Raw genomic sequence first — 21,754 nt, 5'->3', positions numbered from 1 at the left:
TTTGATAGAAAACATACAGTTAACATAATGATGCTTGTACTGTATATCGTTCTAAATTACTGAGAGAAGCTCTCATCCTTGAGGTGTATAATTTAAAATGTCAGCTTATCTAATTTCAGCATGGAAAAATTAAATACATATATCTGATTTCGTCACAGAGAACATGCAACTCTCAATAATGACTTAATTCCTCCCTTGTCACTGACTTTTTAATAAGAAGAAATGGTGTGTGGAAAGTCCAACTTCTAATGACATGTCAGAAACAATTTTGGAACACCTCCTTTGTCTGTTGAAACAAATGTGTCCTGAATATATGACCCACACAGTTCATTCTTTCCACCAGGAGGAGCTGATGCTTCGGCTAGATCGGAAACTTGAGGTCCTGAGAGGTGAACATTTGGTGGTAAGGGAAGAATCGCGAGTGAACGATGAACTTGGCGAAAGTGTGGCTGCACAAGTGAGCCGGCTGGCCCGGCCACATGAGGCTGCCAAGTACAGATTGCATGTAGAAGAAGTTGGGAAGATCACTAGTCTCCTCCTCGCACTCTCAGGTCGTCTGGCCCGTGCAGAAAATGCACTTATGGGTCTACCCGACAACCATGCCGACAGGGTGAGTTCACAGTGCAATACAGATAACCTAAACTTGTAAACCATTAGAAGCAACTGATTGTGTCTATAGAATTAAAGAAATATTACAATGAGAATCTACAATTTTTGAAGTGCAGAACTGTTGTATTTCACCCTGTTAAAATTAGAATGGGTGGCTAGTATCATAGAACTGTTGATAAACACATACAAATTACAAAAAAACTATATCCAGCTTTGGAGCTGATAGTCCATTCCTCATAAAGGAATGGGGGATAGATTGGGGGAAGTTGAAAAGGAGTGGCAGGCCAGTCAGACCCTTGTTTGAGAGTGATCCACCTGCAATGTTTATCAGCAGTACTTGGAATTTCAACTCCTGGAGGTTTGTATTGGCCGGCCATTCTGCCTTCCTACAATTCTGTAATTTCTCAATTGAATTTTTTTTCTTTTGACGTAACACATTCATCGCATTATTTCATCAAAATGTGCAAATACAAATCCCAAAGACAAATTATGTAAAGTAAAATGGTTGCATTATGTGATTATTATTGAAGTTAATAATAACAATTTAAAAACACAGGACAATGAGTTTCTAGGAGTCAATTCTTCATTAAGGAGGTACAAAGTGTTGTAATGCTGGAAAAAGTAAAAAGTCTGTGTGAATGTATGTTGTGGGAAAGCTAACTTGGGTAAAAGGGAAAAGAAATGATAACAATTAAGTGTTGAAGCCAAATAGGTTAACCATGGTCGTGTTTACCAAATCAGTTATATCAGTGCAAACAGGTTGGACTGGTATTTAAATTATTGGGTTGGGTTGTTTGGCAGAGGAGACCAGACAGCAAGGTCATCGGTCTCATCGGATTAGGGAAGGATGGGGAGGAAGTCGGCCATGCCCTTTCCAAGGAACAATCCCAGCAATTGCCTGGAGCGACTTAGGGAAATCACAGAAACCCTAAATCAGGATGGCTGGACGTGGGATTGAACCTTTGTTCTCCCGATTTTCCAGCCTACATAAACTCTTGTAGCCCACATCTTACGACATCATTATCCAGCTGATATATTTAAACATGCATGTTGATAGTACACTAGATTCTTGCTAAACTGGCCATTCCTCGCACATATGGGTGCCGGATTAGCGGAATTGTCGGATCGTTGAATGTGAGTCCAGTGTGCTAAGTACAGCACCACCTCGCTCTGTTTTTAAATTATTATTAAAATCCCTACTGTGAAAACAGACAGGATACACACAAAAAAAAGAACCATAAGATGAGCTAGAATAATGTTTATGAGTCATTAACCTATGGCAACTACAACTTTTTACAAAACTACTAACAGCAGTGGTTGTTGCCTTATTTTGTAGTGTAATCTTCTTGCTTAGCAATATGAACAAACTTCTGATCCACAAGCTTGCAGGTGTTTTTAAAATATATTTGGTGTGACTCATAACCATCTATGCACCACCTCCATGGCATCATCGTCTGCAAATGCTTGACCTTCCAGTTATTCTAACAAGTGAAAATCTGATGGCACCAAATCATCATTGTTTGGAGGATATTTAAACATCTTCAGTTTCTTAGTATGTGTAGATAAAAGAGGGCATGTATTCACTTAAAGTAATATTTACTATGCATACCATGTTTTTATTCCTTTTTATAATCCAGCTCTTTAACAGAAACATATACACTCCTGGAATTTGAAATAAGAACACCGTGAATTCATTGTCCCAGGAAGGGGAAACTTTATTGACACATTCCTGGGGTCAGATACATCACATGATCACACTGACAGAACCACAGGCACGTAGACACAGGCAACAGAGCATGCACAATGTCGGCACTAGTACAGTGTATATCCACCTTTCGCAGCAATGCAGGCTGCTATTCTCCCATGGAGACGATCGTAGAGATGCTGGATGTAGTCCTGTGGAACGGCTTGCCATGCCATTTCCACCTGGCGCCTCAGTTGGACCAGCGTTCGTGCTGGACGTGCAGACCGCGTGAGACGACGCTTCATCCAGTCCCAAACATGCTCAATGGGGGACAGGTCCGGAGATCTTGCTGGCCAGGGTAGTTGACTTACACCTTCTAGAGCACGTTGGGTGGCACGGGATACATTCGGACGTGCATTGTCCTGTCGGAACAGCAAGTTCCCTTGCCGGTCTAGGAATGGTAGAATGATGGGTTCGATGACGGTTTGGATGTACCGTGCACTATTCAGTGTCCCCTCGACGATCACCAGTGGTGTACGGCCAGTGTAGGAGATCGCTCCCCACACCATGATGCCGGGTGTTGGCCCTGTTGTGTGCCTCGGTCGTATGCAGTCCTGATTGTGGCGCTCACCTGCACGGCGCCAAACACGCATACGACCATCATTGGCACCAAGGCAGAAGCGACTCTCATCGCTGAAGACGACACGTCTCCATTCGTCCCTCCATTCACGCCTGTCGCGACACCACTGGAGGCGGGCTGCACGATGTTGGGGCGTGAGCGGAAGACGGCCTAACGGTGTGCGGGACCGTAGCCCAGCTTCATGGAGACGGTTGCGAATGGTCCTCGCCGATACCCCAGGAGCAACGGTGTCCCTAATTTGCTGGGAAGTGGCGGTGCGGTCCCCTACGGCACTGCGTAGGATCCTACGGTCTTGGCGTGCATCCGTGCGTCGCTGCGGTCCGGTCCCAGGTCGACGGGCACGTGCACCTTCCGCCGACCACTGGCGACAACATCGATGTACTGTGGAGACCTCACGCCCCACGTGTTGAGCAATTCGGCGGTACGTCCACCCGGCCTCCCGCATGCCCACTATACGCCCTCGCTCAAAGTCCGTCAACTGCACATACGGTTCACGTCCACGCTGTTGCGGCATGCTACCAGTGTTAAAGACTGCAATGGAGCTCCGTATGCCACGGCAAACTGGCTGACACTGACGGCGGCGGTGCACAAATGCTGCGCAGCTAGCGCCATTCGACAGCCAACACCGCGGTTCCTGGTGTGTCCGCTGTGCCATGCGTGTGATCATTGCTTGTACAGCCCTCTCGCAGTGTCCGGAGCAAGTATGGTGGGTCTGACACACCGGTGTCAATGTGTTCTTTTTTCCATTTCCAGGAGTGTAGTTTAAGACACCAGGCTGTTTTCAGCAATTATGTAACATTTACATAATTCTGGCTGTTCTAAAATAGTTTAGTTTTTCTGAAAGTAGACAATGCAACAAGTAGACATAGTGCTCAGCAGTTGTCAGACTATTCACCCTTAACTCCAGGTGTTCTGCATTTCATGCAAAGTTTTTTCGGATCATGGATGAAAGTAATTTTCAGCACAGCCGGCCTGCATTATCACTATTCTGAATTACACTGTGCCTTTTTCTTTCTTCCTTATATACAATATAATCAACTTATGTTCTTTATCATGTTCATCCACTTGTAGTTTATAGATTATTATTACTGTTGTTTTTATTACTACTACTATCACTATCACTGTTGTTGTTGTTACACTGTGTTACTACTTCCCCTTCAGCCCGCATCTCGTGGTCGTGCGGTAGCGTTCTCGCTTCCCACGCCCGGGTTCCCGGGTTCGATTCCCGGCGGGGTCAGGGATTTTCTCTGCCTCGTGATGGCTGGGTGTTGTGTGCTGTCCTTAGGTTAGTTAGGTTTAAGTAGTTCTAAGTTCTAGGGGACTTATGACCACAGCAGTTGAGTCCCATAGTGCTCAGAGCCATTTGAACCATTTGAACTTCCCCTTCATCTCTTAAGTCTGCTTCCTCCCCTACTACCCATTTTCATATCTACTTTTTATTAATGGGGCAAATTGCAATTACCTTCCTACTGGCCATCCAGTTATCTAGTTTCCATTCTTGATGTGTCCTCAGTCATCACTCTTTTTTTGTCTGCATCTTTACTTATTAAGCTGACATATCAGTTCATCTCTACACTCTAGTTACTTTTTTACATAAATGTTGCCCTTTACTGTTCCATATGGAATTTGACTATTTCTTTGCGTTCTTCCTCTCTGTGTCTCGGGCAGCCACATTACATCCTTTCAGCCACCTACAGTGTCCTCTGTAAACCTCATTTTTCATTTTTCAATAACGTGCCTGTTCAGTTGCATTACTGATCTTCTGGTGCATATTTTTTACAGAAAATTCTAGAAAGCAAGAGGGATAAATTAATTGAACAACTCGAAGAAGCGAAGAAATTAAAGGAAAGCATCGATCGAAGAAGTGTTAGTGTAGCAAACATACTGAACAAGTACTTTAATCCTGAAGAGTATGCTGACTATGATCACTTCATCAACATGAAAGCCAAGTTGATCATGGATTCAAAGGAGATAGCTGACAAAATAAAGTTAGGTGAAGAACAGCTAGCTGCTCTACGGGAAACACTTTCGACACCTGAGTGAAATGTGGGTGCTGCTAAACATGGATGAACATTATTTTAACTAATTTGCTACCAGGAAAAGTAAACTGGTAGTGGATGCCCTAGTCTTTTTGAATTCCTGTGCTTTTTTATTTTCTAGAGTATGCTGTAATATATAGGCTTTGCTTAAATTTATAAAATCACTTTATAATTCTGCCCAAAGGATTGTTAAATCTTATGGTGATGCCAAGGTGCTTAAAATGTAGACTAAAATTACAGGGGTCAAATAAGAAAAGGAATGTGAAAATCACATTGCACTATGTCTTTCATGACTTCTGTAAAACATTTGGATACAAAGATGGAGTTCGACAATGTTGCAGATATAACTTGAACTCCACCTTTGGCAAAAATGAATTGAGTGTATATGTTGTTAAGTAACTTTCATAATAGGAGCAAGTATGAACACTGGAGTTAGGTAAGACAAAAATACTCTCCTACTGTGTCGTCAGAAATACATCGATACAGTGTGGAGCTGTGTACTTAATTATCATGTAACCTCTTGGCATTTGGGAAGCTAATGTTGTAGATCTCTGTAGCAACCAGGTCATCAAATCGGTGTTAGCAGTGAAACTACATGACACAGGGAGTCTGTGAGAATCAAATCCACCAAATGTCAAAGATGGTTGCTGGCTTGCTTTCAGCATAAGTGATATTTCTCAATGTAAGAATATGAACAAGTTCATAAGAAGTTTAAAATAACCTTCGTGAAGATTAAAAGAAAGTCAGACTTATATTCTACAATCAGTGTACATACAGAGCCTTGTAACAAAACAAAGCTTGTAGATGTAAGATGACTGTAAACAGCTGATAATGGCTCTCTTAAAGATTAGAAAAAAAAGAACCAAATGTCTTGCCTGAAAGATTTTTGAAGTCTTATTGGTTCTGAATGATTTTGTGATACACTATATACTTAAGAGTTTCTTACACAGCATGAAGTATCTTTTGATGATGACTTGTCTCACCAGCCTGTTCTGTGCAGTAGAGCACAGAATGAATAATCTGATCCTTCAGCCTTTGTAGATAGACACAATATGGACTCTATAGTTACGTGAAATAAACCATAAATGCTGCTAGAAATGTGAAGTTTATGCTGTGTAAAGAACTGTTTTCTTTCCTGTTGTAATTCTTAGCTGGAAAAGAATTCCTTATGTGTGAGGAGTGCCTTAGTCTTAAATAAAAAAAGCTGCTGAACTCTCCCATGCTGTGATGAAATATATTTACATCCAATTTTATAGATGTGCATCAGATGAGTTTGGCAGTGAACATGCCATACACATAACATATGAAAGCTGTAAAAAAGATTGTGTCTGTGTATGAAAGTGTGACTGAATGTGATGTAAGACTGAAATTGTTTTAGAATCACTTGAAGATGAGATAGAAGACTCATCCTGTAATAAAGAAATTCTACATAAAATATAATCTTTCTGAAAGAATGTTTTATAGTTATTTACACTATGTACAGACTGGTGCTTCGGATGTTTTCGTTACAATAAATCACATGTTGGTATTTTTTTTTTTTTTTAAATCTGGGCGTTAAAGTTCTTTAACAAAGCTAGGCATGTATAAAAATTCAACACTGTCCTTGCTTTAACAGCTAATAATTCCTTCACTGGGTATTGGAGAGGAATAGGTTGGAGAAGGCTACAAAGTAAGAGAAAGTCACGTTGCTGTCTCCCCTTGTCCTAAGGTAAGTACTGACTAACAATTATGTCTCATAAGTGTATAACATTTTATCACCTGTCATCTACATCATTTGGCTTGTGCCATGAGTGGGTTTACTGTGGTGTTTTGACAGAACAGTGTTACTTTCCTGAGAGTCTATAAGAATTACAATGACATCACTATCTGAAAATACTTATAGAAACATTTCTTTTGCTAGATGACATTACATATTCAAACATTGGAATACAAAGGGTTAGAAAAGGACATTGCTGTCAGCACCAGTTTATGTTATACAAAATGTTTAGTCTCGAGAAACTCGATGAACATTAAAGAAAAGGCAACTTTAACTATTTGAAACTGTTATTATCTACAAGAAAATGGGTGTTAATCATATGTTCAACAAAAGATACTACTAGAATTGTAATCTTTCCTATTGGAATGCATTTCTATTTTTAATCTGTGGGAGACACACTCACCTTCCTACATATCTCACAGATAAAGTAGAAATTAGATTATAGTTGCAATCACAAATTATGTGGGACACTTGAGGCTGAAGATATAAACATGACAAAAAAAAGATATATTATATAGTTCTACAAGGAAGCTACATACCTGCTCTTCACAAACTTTTCTAGTGTCTAAATCAAAGAACACAGCAGTTCAAACTATAAAGGGCTTGGAAAAAAGAAAAGTCTTGGTAATTAGACTAGAATATATAAAATTTTCCTATGTAATGTGACATTTGATTTTGGAGCATATACTGTACTCAAACATTATGAATCACCTTGAAGAAAATGCCTTATTGATACATAACCAACACGGATTCAGAAAATAGCATTCTTGTGCAACATAGCTAGCTCTTTATTCCCACGAAGTAATGAGTTCTGTCGACAAGGGATCTCGGATCGATTCCATATTCCTAGATTTCCAGAAGGCTTTTGATACCTTTCCTCCCAAGCGACTATTAATCAAATTGCGTGCATATGGAGTATTGTCTCAGTTGTGTGACTGGATTCGTGATTTCCTCTCAGAAAGGTCACAGTTCGTAGTGATAGACGGTAAATCATCGAGTAGAACAGAAGTGATATCTGGCGTTCCACAAGGTAGTGACATAGGCCCTCTGCCGTTCCTGATTTATATAAATGATCTACGTGATAATCTGAGCAGCCCCCTTAGATTGTTTGCAGATGACGCTGTAATTTACCGTCTATTAAAGTCACCAGACGATCAATTCCAGTTACAATATGATCTAGAGAGAGTTTCTGTATGGTGCAAAACGTGGCAATTGGCATTAAACAAAGACAAGTGCGAGGTTATCCACATGGGCACTAAAAGAAATCCGATAAATTTTGGGTATACAATAAATCTCACAAATCTAAGGGCTGTCAATTCGACTAAATACCTAAGAATAACAATTACGAGCAACCTAAATTGGAAAGACATATAGATAATATTGTGGGGAAGGCAAAACAAAGACTGTGGTTTGTTGGCAAAACACTTAGAAGGTGCAACAAACCCACTAAAGAGACAGCCTACATTACACTTGTCCATTCTGCTGGAATATTGCTGCACGGTATGGGATCCTTACCAGGTAGGATTGATGGAGGACATCGAATAAGTGCAAAGAAGGGCAGCTCTTTTCGTGTTATCGTGCAATGGGGTGAGAGTGTCACTGATATGATACGTGAGTTAGGGTGGCAGTCACTGAAACAAAGACGGTTTTCTTTGCAGCGGGATGCATTTACAAAATTTCAATCAACAACTTTCTCTTCCGAATGCAAAAATATTTTGTTGACACCCACCTACATAGGGAGAAATGATCGTCGTAATAAAATAAGAGAAATCAGGGCTCAAACGGAAAGATTTAGGTGTTCCTTTTTCCCATGCGCCATTCGAGTGTGGAATGGTAGAGTAGTAGTATGAAAATGGTTCGATGAACCCTCTTCCAGGCACTTAAGTATAAATAGTAGAGTAACGATGTAGATTTAGATATTTAATTCCTTTGGATTTATATAAATTCTGTACTGATTTGCTGTATTGAGTCTTTTGAAGTTGAGTAGGGCAGGAAAGGAAAAAAAAATCTGTTTGTGTAATCTCTATTTCCAGAAGTCGTCGTACTTTCAGTTAATCAGAGTAAAATATCTTTTGTCCACAATTCATTACTAGCTCACTTCATACTTTGAAATGTGAAATACTGTTTCAGAAATACAAAATGTGAAATACAGTTTCGGAAATACAAAATTGGTGAAGTATTTTAAAATCAGAGATTCCCTTCTTACTTCTCACAGATTAAATACTTCTTTCAATGTATGCTGTCAGTTGATTGGAGCTTGTGCATGGATACATTTGAAAATAAACTACTTCATGTATACTTCATAATATATAATTAACTCAGTGATTACTTTTATCTTCACAAAGACTTCAGCTGGGTTAATTTATCGACAGAGAATACAATATGTCAATGCAGTAAAAACTTGGTCTCGTAATAAAATAGAAGTTAACTTGGCTGTGGCCAGAAAGACTGTTTTAAAGCCATTAACAACATTCAACACACTTTTACAACAGTAATTGTTTCCATTACGTAATCATAATCGCTGCAGGAGTTGTTGTCGATGGCCAACTACCAGGTGAGTACTTGACATAAAATTCCCATGCCACACAGAGAACAGCCTTCCACACTTGCCCATTCTCCATGACTTACATATAACAAAAGAAACACACACTTCGTAACTTTTCTTTAAATAACTATTACAATTAAAAATCATTAACTTCATATTATAACATACTATGTATTGTACTTTACCACACATCACATAAGTGGCACGAACGTCAGTGGTATAGCACAAATTCTATATCGCTAAATCTACCAACAGCCTCTTGAATTATTGACTGCCATATCCATAGTGATGGATGTTTCATCATCAGACCAGGTCTCGCCACAGCATCAGATGTGAGGCAGTGGCCTCATGACAGTCGACATGTTAATGGCAGACAAATGAAAGAGGTATAGGATGCCTTTTTTTGAGGCAGAGAAAGTTTGGAGATGCAGAAGAGAAACACTTGCATCATAAAGTTCATCCATAGAATATGCTGTCTTCCAAATTGCCTCTTTGGTTCTTCATTGTTGATCCCTTTATTGTTTGGCTTTGGAGTTGCATGTGACCTTCCTACTTATTCAATGAACAGGCCCATTTCCTCCATCCCTCTCGTCCACATTGCTGAAGAAAACAACCTATGGTCTCAAAAGCTGGCATCTATATTTGTGCCTGTTTACAACCATATGGTAAATAGAAGTCTTTTTCTCATAATTTTTTATTTCAGAAAGTATAATTGGGCATTCATTCTGCTCCTTCTTCTATACATCCTTCTCCTGTACGGCATGGCTGTGTGTATCGTGCGGCTGCCTCGAGTCGAATGAGCCTGCAGCTGCCTCAGTAGCGGATGTTGTTACTGATAAGAACTGGGCGCGGCAGGAGGTAGTGCCCCGATAAACCGCAATGGCCCCCTGAGAGCTAAAACACTAAGAAGAATCGCGCTATAGTTTTAACTAAGCGCGATCCGCTGGAAAGACCTGCTTCCGGCGTCGTCATTGCGGTTTATCGGGGCGCTACTTCCTGCCGCGCCCAGTTCTTATCAGTAACAACATCCGCTACTGAGGCAGCTGCTGGCTCATTCGACTCGAGGCAGCCGCACGATACACACAGCCATGCCGTACAGGGGAAGGATGTATAGAAGAAGGAGCAGAATGCCGGTGTACAGGACAGTAGATACGTTTTCAATTACACCTAATGAAACTGGACAACAGGAGCTACTTCAAGGACCGATTACCCTTGTTGGTTGCAAGATTCAGTTTTCTTGTACTACTACAGAGGTAGTTAGTGGGAATTCTTGGTTAACAATCGCTATTATACGAGGTACCTGTACCTGTTGGGTATCACTCCAATTGCAAATGTGCGATAACTAATAATGTCTCTTTCCTTGTAGGACTCCAATCCTTCTTCTGCTTTATCTGTACCTCGTATAATAGCGATTGTTAACCATGAATTCCCACTAACTACCTCTGTAGTTGTATAAGAAAACTGAATCTTGCAACCAACAAAGGTAATCGGTCCTTGAAGTGTCTGTATATGTGGATGGATATGTGTGTGTGTGCGCGAGTGTATACCCGTCCTTTTTTCCCCCTAAGGTAAGTCTTTCTGCTCCCAGGATTGGAATGACTCCTTACCCTCTCCCTTAAAACCCACATCCTTTCGTCTTTCCCTCTCCTTCCCTCTTTCCTGATGAGGCAACAGTTTGTTGCGAAAGCTTGAATTTTGTGTGTATGTTTGTGTTTGTTTGTGTGTCCATCGACGTGCCAGCGCTTTCGTTTGGTAAGTCACATCATCTTTGTTTTTATATATATATATATATATTAAATGATGATGGCGTCATCTTGGGTAAAATATTCCGGAGGTAAAATAGTCCCCCATTCGGATCTCCGGGCGGGGACTACTAGGAGGACGTCGTTATCAGGAGAAAGAAAACTGGCGTTCTACGGATCGGAGCGTGGAATGTCAGATCCCTTAATCGGGCAGGTAGGTTAGAAAATTTAAAAAGGGAAATGGATGGGTTAAAGTTAGATATAGTGGGAATTAGTGAAGTTCGGTGGCAGGAGGAACAAGACTTTTGGTCAGGTGATTACAGGGTTATAAATACAAAATCAAATAGAGGTAATGCAGGAGTAGGTTTAATAATGAATAAAAAAATAGGAGTGCGGGTAGCTACTACAAACAGCATAGTGAACGCATTATTGTGGCCAAGATAGACACGAAGCCCAAGACTACCACAGTAGTACAAATTTATATGCCAACTAGCTCTGCAGATGATGAAGAAATTGATGAAATGTATGACGAGATAAAAGAAATTATTCAGGTATTGAAGGGAGACGATAATCTAATAGTCATGGGTGACTGGAATTCGTCAGTAGGAAAAGGGAGAGAAGGAAACATAGTAGGTGAATATGGATTGGGGCTAAGAAATGAAAGAGGAAGCCGCTTGGTAGAATTTTGCACAGAGCACAACTTAATCATAGCTAACACTTGGTTTAAGAATCATGAAAGAAGGTTGTATACATGGAAGAACCCTGGAGATACTAAAAGGTATCAGATAGATTATATAATGGTAAGACAGAGATTTAGGAACCAGGTTTTAAATTGTAAGACATTTCCAGGGGCAGATGTGGATTCTGACCACTATCTACTGGTTATGAACTGCAGATTGAAACTGAAGAAACTGCAAAAAGGTGGGAATTTAAGGAGATGGGACCCGGATAAACTGAAAAAACCAGAGGTTGTAGAGAGTTTCAGGAAGAGCATAAGGGAACAATTGACAGGAATGGGGGAAAGAAATACAGTAGATGAAGAATGGGTAGCTCTGAGGGATGAAGTAGTGAAGGCAGCAGAGGATCAAGTAGGTAAAAAGACGAGGGCTAATAGAAATCCTTGGGTAACAGAAGAAATATTGAATTTAATTGATGAAAGGAGAAAATATAAAAATGCAGTAAATGAAGCAGGCAAAAAAGAATACAAACGTCTAAAAAATGAGATCGACAGGAAGTGCAAAATAGCTAAGCAGGGATGGCTAGAGGACAAATGTAAGGATGTAGAGGCTTGTCTCACTAGGGGTAAGATAGATACTGCCTACAGGAAAATTAAAGAGACCTTTGGAGAGAAGAGAACATGTGTGTGTCTGCTTGTGTCTGTATATGTGTGGATGGATATATGTGTGTGTGTGTGTGTGTGTGTGTGTGTGTGTGTGTGCGCGCGAGTGTATACCCGTCCTTTTTTCCCCCTAAGGTAAGTCTTTCCGCTCCCGGGATTGGAATGACTCCTTACCCTCTCCCTTAAAACCCAAATCCTTTCGTCTTTCCCTCTCCTTCCCTCTTTCCTGATGAGGCAACAGTTTGTTGCGAAAGCTTGAATTTTGTGTGTATGTTTGTGTTTGTTTTTGTGTCTGTCGACCTGCCAGCACTTTCGTTCGGTAAGTCACATCATCTGTGTGTGTGTGTGTGTGTGTGTGTATAATTCTTGGACAACCATTGTAATGAGTGAAAATTCAGGAAATTTTGTACAATTCTTATTACACTCTCCTTAAAAATTAAAACAGATGCAGCATGTTTCCTTGCTAAATATTTTGGGAACAAAACAGGCAGTATCACAGAATCATTATTCTCAAGCACTTTTAGGTTGCATGAGTGATGTTTTCCAGTGCTGAACCTGTTGTTCAGAAATTCTCTTGTAATCTTTGAGTTTTCTTAGAGTGACTGAGTAACTTTGTGCTTCTGGGTGTTCAGTTGAGTTGTCGTTTGCTCTTTATGCACAATATTTCGATGACAGAGCCAGTCATTTTTTCAGGTGGCCCGACTTCTCATGTTGTGTGTACTTGCAGCCTGGACTCCAAGCCAACTGTGGACTATTGTTGGTCTCACACTGCTGTTTATAGCTGAGTTTGATGCCAGGCACCCACTATGCCCTTTGCTTGTTTTTACCTTTTACTTCTGAGCCTGCACAGATATTATGAAACACACATTCTCTCAGCATTTATCAGCTCTGGGGAATGTGATACCCAGATAGATCTTAAGGGGAGATTGTACCATTTATACTTACAATGTTAATTTTGTCAATTTTAGGTACATTTATCTCGTGACTGGTTCATGATAATGTTGTATAATTTCAATGGCTGGTGGAGGAAGAGTCTCTCTCCATTGACCTATTTTTGTAGATAAGTTGCCTGCATAATTTATTTTATAGAGAATTTATTGCAAGTTGTAAATTTTTTTCAACATATTTAAGCTTTATTAACTCATAATTTCTACAATATTAAATTGAACTTCTTTTAAAAATGCATCATTGATGTTCAGCTCAGTTTCTGTAAGTTGTGTAGGTTTCACTGTTTTATCATGGTAAGTTCCTGAAAAAAATGTACCTAATCACTAAAAAAATAAAATCTCAGGAATCCGGCTTTAAAGATGAACATTGTTTGTTTACTGACCTTAAAACATCCCTGTACCATATCCTGGGTTATCTGCATTTTCTTCATCCTCCATAGCTCTCTTAGCATTCCATGAATGCATTCTTGCCTTCGTAGCTACCATAGTCATTTCATAATCTGCTTTCTTCACACAGAGCATCCAATTCAGAACATGCCATCACCGTATTTTCCCCAGGTTGTATGCCTAACTTTTGAAGCAGCCTAACTGTCCCCACATTGCCATCATTAAATGAAAGAACTGCATCATAAAAACCCAAATTCAGTGTATCTTTACCTACAAATATTGTTTTAGGAATTCTAGACCATTTGACACTGTTAAATGATTCATTTGGGTTCTGGAAGGACAAAGAAGAAGTGAATGTAGTGCACGAATAGGGCAGCCAACTGTGAGCATGAAATATTTTCACAAATCAGAAAATTAGGTTTCTGGAGTTCAGGAAGTTGACAGAAGGCAAATGGGGGCATGACAACATGTGTTACCCTTAAAATAAATGAATATTTGAAGTCTTTAATGGCTGAAATGCCCTTAGAAAACATATTTCTCTAGTAAAATACAATCCAAGGAATGTGTATGAGCAAAAACATTTTTTTTAATATTTTGCCCCCCTAGGAAGGTACAATCTCCCTTTAATAAACGGAATGGCGGACCACAGTATCATCATCCAAATGCAAGTTTCTTGGAGAGTGTTATTAAGGAGTCTACCGAAATAAAAATCTGGGGAATCCTAATAAACGGAGTTGAAGATTTCAAATTAAACAAGGCTTGGAGTCTGCCACTCAACTTGCTGGACATAATATCCACCAGAGCTGGGAATTGATGAGAGAATGTGTGGTTCACGGAATATTGGTGCGGGCTGTGAAAAACAAATGGGCTTAGTGGACATTGGGAGTCAAAATCTGCTATTACAGGCATTCTATCTAGAAGTTCCCACCATCTGTTTTCTATTTAGGTTTACTTTCTTGTACAATGAATCAACTTGTAATTCTTTCCTAATGGTTCACTTCTGGACCAGTCTTCTCTGTGCGCACTTTAACACTACTACAGAGAAATCTTATTTCTGGAGCTTAGATCCTGCTCATATCCTTTTGTCCTGGGGACCCAGGTTTCAGATAGAGCATAGTAGGTACTGGCATGACTTTGTAAAACTTTATCCGTAGCTTTCTTTAACTGTCCCACAGTGTGTGTTGAACTATAGGATCTTGTTTTCAATTTCGTTGTCAACATTTCATCCTTTGTCACAGCTGAGATAATTATCTGTTCCAGTATTACATTATTTATTACAATTTTAAACCAGATGGAGGATATTCCCTTGAATGCCATAACTTTAATTTTATTAGTGGAGATTTTCATGTTTTTGTTTGGAAGCCAACAAATTAAGATGGTAAACAGCTCTTTGAAGATTATGTGTATAATATGCAAAAATTTACCCCTCTTTGCTAAATATTCTGATAATTTATAGAGGTTAGTAAGAGACATTTCTGTACTTTGTCTGGGGATTTCCAATTTACATCCTGCTTAGACTTCTGCACCAGAATATAGAACTGAATTCTGAACCTTTGCCAAGGATACAGTCTATAAGAAAATTATTTTTACCCCTGGTATTATGATTGTGAATTTCACAGTTCATCCTAAATTCACTCTTACTAGTGACTAAATGTATAGGCAAGTGGGAGCTAGAATATTTATAACATTAGTTGTGGTGTCCCAGAAGATTATGCAATGAGACAGTATCAAGCAAAACTATCTGACAATAGCATTCCCGTTTTGCAAATAACATGTGGACAAAAATTTCTGGTGCAAAAAGGGCAGAAATTATTTTTCTGGTTATTGTATTTATGTGATATACCACCCCAGATTGTAATATAGCTACTTCAGAATTTCGATTATGGAGTTTCATTCTATGTGTGACCCTCGATTTCTGCTTCTGGCACCTGTGGGCCATTTTTATTTGTAAGCTTATTTGTAAGCTTGTTCCCACCATGAACCATGGACCTTGCCATTGGTAGGGAGGCTTGCGTGCCTCAGCGATACAGATGGCCTTACCGTAGGTGCAACCACAACGGAGGGGTATCTGTTGAGAGGCCAGACAAACATGTGGTTCCTGAAGAGGGGCAGCAGCCTTTTCAGTAGTTGCAGGGGCAACAGTCTGGATGATTGACTGATCTGGCCTTGTAACATTAACCAAAACGGCCTTGCTGTGCTGGTACTGCGAACGGCTGAAAGCAAGGGGAAACTACAGCCGTAATTTTTCCCGAGGACATGCAGCTTTACTGTATGATTAAATGATGATGGCGTCCTCTTGGGTAAAATATTCCGGAGGTAAAATAGTCCCCCATTCGGATCTCCGGGCGGGGACTACTCAGGAGGACGTCGTTATCAGGAGAAAGAAAACATTGTAATTCTGTCAGAGACAGCAAAGGACTTGGAAGAGCAGTTGAACGGAATGGACAGTGTCTTGAAAGGAGGATATAAGATGAACATCAACAAAAGCAAAACGAGGATAATGGAATGTAGTCAAATTAAATAGGGTGATGCTGAGGGGATTAGATTAGGAAATGAGAGACATAAAGTAGTAAAGGAGTTTTGCTATTTAGGGAGTAAAATAACTGATGATGGTCGAAGTAGAGAGGATATAAAATGTAGATTGGCAATGGCAAGGAAATCTTTTCTGAAGAAGAGAAATTTGTTAACATCAAGTATAGATTTAAGTGTCAGCAAGTCGTTTCTGAAAGTATTTGTATGGAGTGTAGCCATGTATGGAAGTGAAACATGGACGATAACCAGTTTGGACAAGAAGAGAATAGAAGCTTTCGAAATGTGGTGCTACAGAAGAATGCTGAAGATAAGGTGGGTAGATCACGTAACTAATGAGGAGGTATTGAATAGGATTGGGGAAAAGAGAAGTTTGTGGCACAACTTGACTAGAAGAAGGGATCGGTTGGTAGGTCATGTTTTGAGGCATCAAGGGATCACAAATTTAGCATTGGAGGGCAGCGTGGAGGGTAAAAATCGTAGAGGGAGACCAAGAGATGAATACACTAAGCAGATTCAGAAGGATGTAGGTTGCAGTAGGTACTGGGAGATGAAGAAGCTTGCACAGGATAGAGTAGCATGGAGAGCTGCATCAAACCAGTCTCAGGACTGAAGACCACAACAACAACAACAACAACAGCTTGTTCCACTGTGTCTGGTACCAGTGTCCTTAGGCCATTCTTATATTATCAGCAGACATCAGTTTTTGAAAAATCCTTCAAGGTGTCCAGTAAATCTTTTTTTAAATTTTTCTATTTTATTTTTTAATTTACTAATGACAGTATTAGGAAAAGGACAGATTGCTACTCACCATATAGTGGAAATGTTGAGTCACAGACAGCCACAACAAAAAGGCCAGTATACATTTCAGCTTTCGGTCAAAAGGCATTTATATGAAGTAGAAAACACACATGAGGGAAGAAGCAGTCTGATATGGGCAAGGAGGAGGCTGGGATATGGAGGGGGAGGGTGTTGTGCTGCTTGTGGGAGCACGCAGGGATATTGTGGGGACAGGTTGCTGGTACAGTGAGAGTGGGGGAGGGGGCGGTGAAGAGAATCAAATACAGAGAGAAGTAGAGAAGCAGAAAAAAGCTGGTGTCAGTAGGAAGGATCTGGATGATGCAGGCTGTGAAGTGGTCATTGAAGTGAAGAACATAGTGTTGGACAGCATGTTGAGCAAGTGTGTGCTCCAGCTGTCTCTTGGCTACTGTTTGTTGGTGGCCATTCATGCGGACTCACAGCTTCTTAGTTAACATTCCCATGTTGAAAGTTGTACAGTGAATGCAGCTTAGTTTGTGGCAGAAAAAATGATTTATGTGGACCTTGAAAAACAATCCGAATGTAGATACTGATTGTCATTATTTTACTGCTGCCACTTACATACTTATGGAAACCCACTTTTGCAGTTTTTCTTATATTTCATGTATGTGTGAACAGGTACAATGGACTTTTGACTTCATGGCATTTTTTTAATTAAATTTATTTTTATTTTAATTAAATTTATTTTTTTAAACTGTTTTAAGTGTTTATCTGTTAGCATGATTTATATACTTTGAATTTCAAGCTAACTAATGCATTTATGCCACCATCGTTCATAAAGAAAAAGTTTATAATTTTTATATTGAAGTATGCTTCTTAATGTAAAAGATCTGTAATTAGCGAAATTAGAATAGTAATGGTTCTGCTCCTAATATCTCTGCATTATGAGTTCGCATTGTATGGATATAATTGCTGCTTTTTTAGCAACTGATTTTTACTCTTTATAATACTCTTTATAATGTAAAAAAATAATTTCCCCAAAAAATGTCCCTCTACCTACTTACAGCATAGGAAGCATGAGAAAACGTTTATTTTCTATTAGTCTTCTCTCCAGCACCTAATGATGATGAATCTAATACACTATACGATCAAAAGTATCCAGACACTCCCAAAAACATACGTGTTTCATATTAGTTGCTTTTTGCTGCCTCCTATTGCCAGGTACTCCATATCAGTGACCTCAATAGTCTTTAAACATAGTGAGAGAGCAGAATGGGTTGCTCCGCGGAACTCGTGGATCGAGATTTCCACACTCCTAAACATCCCTTGGTCCACCGTTTCCATTGTGACAGTGAAGTGGAAACATGAAGGGACATGAACAGCACAGAAGCTTACAGGCCAACCTCATCTGTTGACTGACAGAGACTGCCGACAGTTGAAGAGGGTCATAATGTGTAATAGGCAGACATCTACCCAGGTCACCACAGAGGAATCCCAAACTGCATCAGGATCCACTGCAAGTACTATGACAGTTAGGCAGAAAACTTGGAGTTCATGATCAAGTGGCTGCTCGCAAGCCACACATCACATTGGTGAATGCCAAACAATGCCTCGCTTGGTGTAAGGAGTGTAAACATTGGACAATTCAACAGTGGAAAAATGTTGTGTGAAGTGACGAATCACGGTACACAATGTGGCGATCCGCTGGAAGGGTGTGGGTATGGCGAATGCCCAGTGAACATCATCTGCCAGCATGTGTAGTGCCGACAGTAAAATTTGGAGGCTGTGGTGTTATGGTGTGGTAATGTTTTTCATGGAGGGGGCGTGCACCCCTTGTCATTTGGGATGTTTTGGACATCAATACCTCTTCTCAGTGCAGCACTCCATGAAGAATGGGCTGCCATTCCCCAAGAACATATGCCAGCGAGAGTGGAAGCTGTCATCAAGGCTAAGGGTGGGTCAACACCACACTGAATTCCAGCATTACTGATGGGGGGCACCACGAATTTGCAAGGCATTTTCAGTCAAGTGCCTGGATACTTTTGATCACATAGTGTACGTGTCATTTTTTCCAAATAGGTAAAGGGGTAAAATCAGGATCTGGAGAGTTATGTGGCTTTCATTACAGGATAGAAAATGGTTGAAAAAGGTTGCAGTGTTGGAAAAAGTACCTCTGCAGTAACATAATCTGATTTGCTACTGACTAAATGGCCACAAATGCCTTATCTAGCATGCAACTATTAAAGAAATAACACAATTTTACAATGTGACAAAAGGACATGCAACATAAGGGGAAACATATGAAGGGCCTAATGAGCACCACCAATATTTGTGACAAAAGAGTAATGTCTAGTGTTGAATCACCAGCTACTAAAATAGGGACAGCTGAAGAAAAGGCAAGAAGCATATGTACATAAAAGTACAGTTCAATGTAGAACTTCCCAATATTCTTAAATTCCTGTACGGTAACAAAGCTGGGGAAGAAACAGGTATATTAAACAGATGACAGGAAAAAAAAATTTGACAAAGCTGGTGATCAGGAATTACACGGGGTACAGCAAGTAGAAAGAAATGTACGGATGTTTTAACAACTAGACAGATTGTTTAGACGAGAAAAGTAATGGAATCTACGACTAAGTAGGAATTCATAATTCTCCTATTTAATTGTCCCATAAACTGATTAATCCATTATCCATAGGTTCCTTCTTGCATCCCTCAACTGACCCTCTCCCTTTAACTCCAATTATATAACTACAGCATTTATTATCCAACAGCATTTATTATCTATACAGGGGAGCTATCAATTTATGGAATAGAAGTTTTATTTAAAATTAGGGGAAAACAAAAAGATATAAGGATACATGTATTTGCAGAGTAATATCTAACTAAATGTAAATACAATTAATAGTTGTAATTAAATAAATACTTATACTTAAATAAGACTAAAAGCCACAGCACCACTAATAATAGTACATGTACACGACCAGCTGTGTGCTCTCCAGTTTGAAAAAATAACTACCAAAATTCCATTTCTGGTGTGAAGAGAGTTGCTTTTGAGGCAAATTATGGAGTACCTATTACAAGACTGCTGAAAAAAGGATAAGATCTCCAACAAATTTTGTCACACATTTTTAGTGTGAAAAAGTGGTAATACGAGAAACATAATTTTTCTGCTTTCTGTGGGTTTCCTATTTCTCTCATGCCTGAACCGTAGTTCTTATCTTCCTTCTCACATTTGTCAATTTCCAACAAAATACATAAGCAAGTGATATACATTGACAAAGTATCCCTGAAAAACTACTGTGAGAACAAAAGAGTGACTTTTTGTAATTCCACTGAACATGTTATGATCTTTTCTGTTGCTATATTACTCTTCTTTCCCTGCAAAGAAAATTAAACATTTTCTTGTAATGTTATCTACATCCTGAATTCAACACATAAAAAAGTTTCAATTCTTACTGGCATATTCCTCCAACATGCAATTTGGCTAATACATTTGTAGTCTTAGGAGCAATGCCTTTAGGAGTCGAGCTTCATATGTCACTGTATTTTTCCCCTGATGTAAGTGAGGCTCTTCAAGTGGCTGCAGTATCACTGTTTTAACATCTCTGCCATAGACTGAAAATATTAAACACATGCCAATTCAGAATTTAGGAACACTTAAAAAAAGTGAGTTTGTATTACTGAATAGTATCATCATCATCTCCATTATTCATAATGATGACAACAGCAGCAGAAGAATTTAACAGTTTTTAGGTTATTTATTTTCTTTTACAAATACAGATCTGCAGGTAATATACCCCATTGCTTATATTTCTAATTGGTGTTAATATTTGTAATTAATGTTAATATAGTCATGCTAATTTTATGTCAGTGGTAAACATAGCTGTCACAACAAGGCAGTTAGGTACTGTGGGGTAGTCAGTAAACAACACCATTTATTTAATTTTGTAATTTAAAGATCTTTTCAATTAAAAAATATTTACACCATACTTTGTAAGAAATGTGAAGTTGTATAATTTAGACCTATTTTAGTGAAATTATAAATTTTTACTTTCAGATGCCAAGAGTTCAAAAGGAAGATTTGAAACTAGCAATACCAGCTGTCAAAGAAGTATTCATGCAGCATCTAATCAATTTAAAATTCCTTGAACCATCAGCAATTCTGTTGATGACCATGAAATGAACTTTAGGCTATCAAATGCATGCAGAGATGTATTTACACCAGCAGAAAAACTTTCTTTTTGATCCAACTTAAATTGGTGGCATGAATTACAGTTTATCTCTCACAGTTATTTCAAAGCTAGTATATGAATGCGCTGCAGTGAAAAACAACAAGTTCACCTCTTGTAGCTAAGGGTCATCACAGATGGCTGTCATGTGGAAGACCTGGGTTCGATTCCCTGAATTGCTACAGATTTTTTCTTGGTGTGAGGACTGGTACAGGGTGCACTCAGCCTCATGATGCCACGTGAGGAGCTACATACCGAGCAGTAGTGACTCCACAGTCTAGGAAGTCTGCAAAATGACTGGAAGAGAGGTGTGCTGACCATGTGCCCCTCCATACCACATTCGCATGACGCCACAAGCCAGAGGCCTGATGAGGGGTTCATTAACAACAAGGAACTGCCATACTGGCAACAAGTCTGTGAGGGTGTAGCTTCATTCTTTTATGAAGAAGCATATACTGTCTCTTAGACAATGTGAAACTACTAGTCTGAGCTGTGCACTAATTACAATAGGTCAAATTTAGCTAAATTTTATACCAATTTGAAAGA

The 21,754-nt window shown here is 39.5% G+C and overlaps 2 protein-coding genes across 2 annotated transcripts in view; one reads left to right on the top strand and one right to left on the bottom strand.

Annotated features, from left to right (window-relative positions):
- Window positions 1-6,478, top strand: part of LOC126259979 (protein Shroom3) — a 365,788-nt gene extending 359,310 nt beyond the window's left edge. Inside the window, exons 14-15 of the mRNA XM_049957111.1 lie at window positions 344-610; window positions 4,716-6,478. Coding sequence (XP_049813068.1) covers window positions 344-610; window positions 4,716-4,976 — 528 coding nt within the window. The 3' untranslated portion in view covers window positions 4,977-6,478. The remainder of the gene's footprint in view (window positions 1-343; window positions 611-4,715) is intronic.
- Window positions 6,479-19,834: 13,356 nt separating this feature from the next.
- The window catches only part of LOC126260958 (tetratricopeptide repeat protein 30A), a 176,962-nt gene continuing 175,042 nt past the window's right edge, over window positions 19,835-21,754 (bottom strand). The window contains exons 13-14 of the mRNA XM_049958474.1: window positions 20,436-20,594; window positions 19,835-20,357 (exon numbers count right to left, since the gene is read on the bottom strand). Coding sequence (XP_049814431.1) covers window positions 20,464-20,594 — 131 coding nt within the window. The 3' untranslated portion in view covers window positions 19,835-20,357; window positions 20,436-20,463. The remainder of the gene's footprint in view (window positions 20,358-20,435; window positions 20,595-21,754) is intronic.

Source organism: Schistocerca nitens, chromosome 5, assembly GCF_023898315.1.
Source record: "Schistocerca nitens isolate TAMUIC-IGC-003100 chromosome 5, iqSchNite1.1, whole genome shotgun sequence".
Lineage (NCBI taxonomy): Eukaryota > Metazoa > Arthropoda > Insecta > Orthoptera > Acrididae > Schistocerca > Schistocerca nitens.
This window is presented reverse-complemented; position numbering and strand designations above follow the sequence as displayed.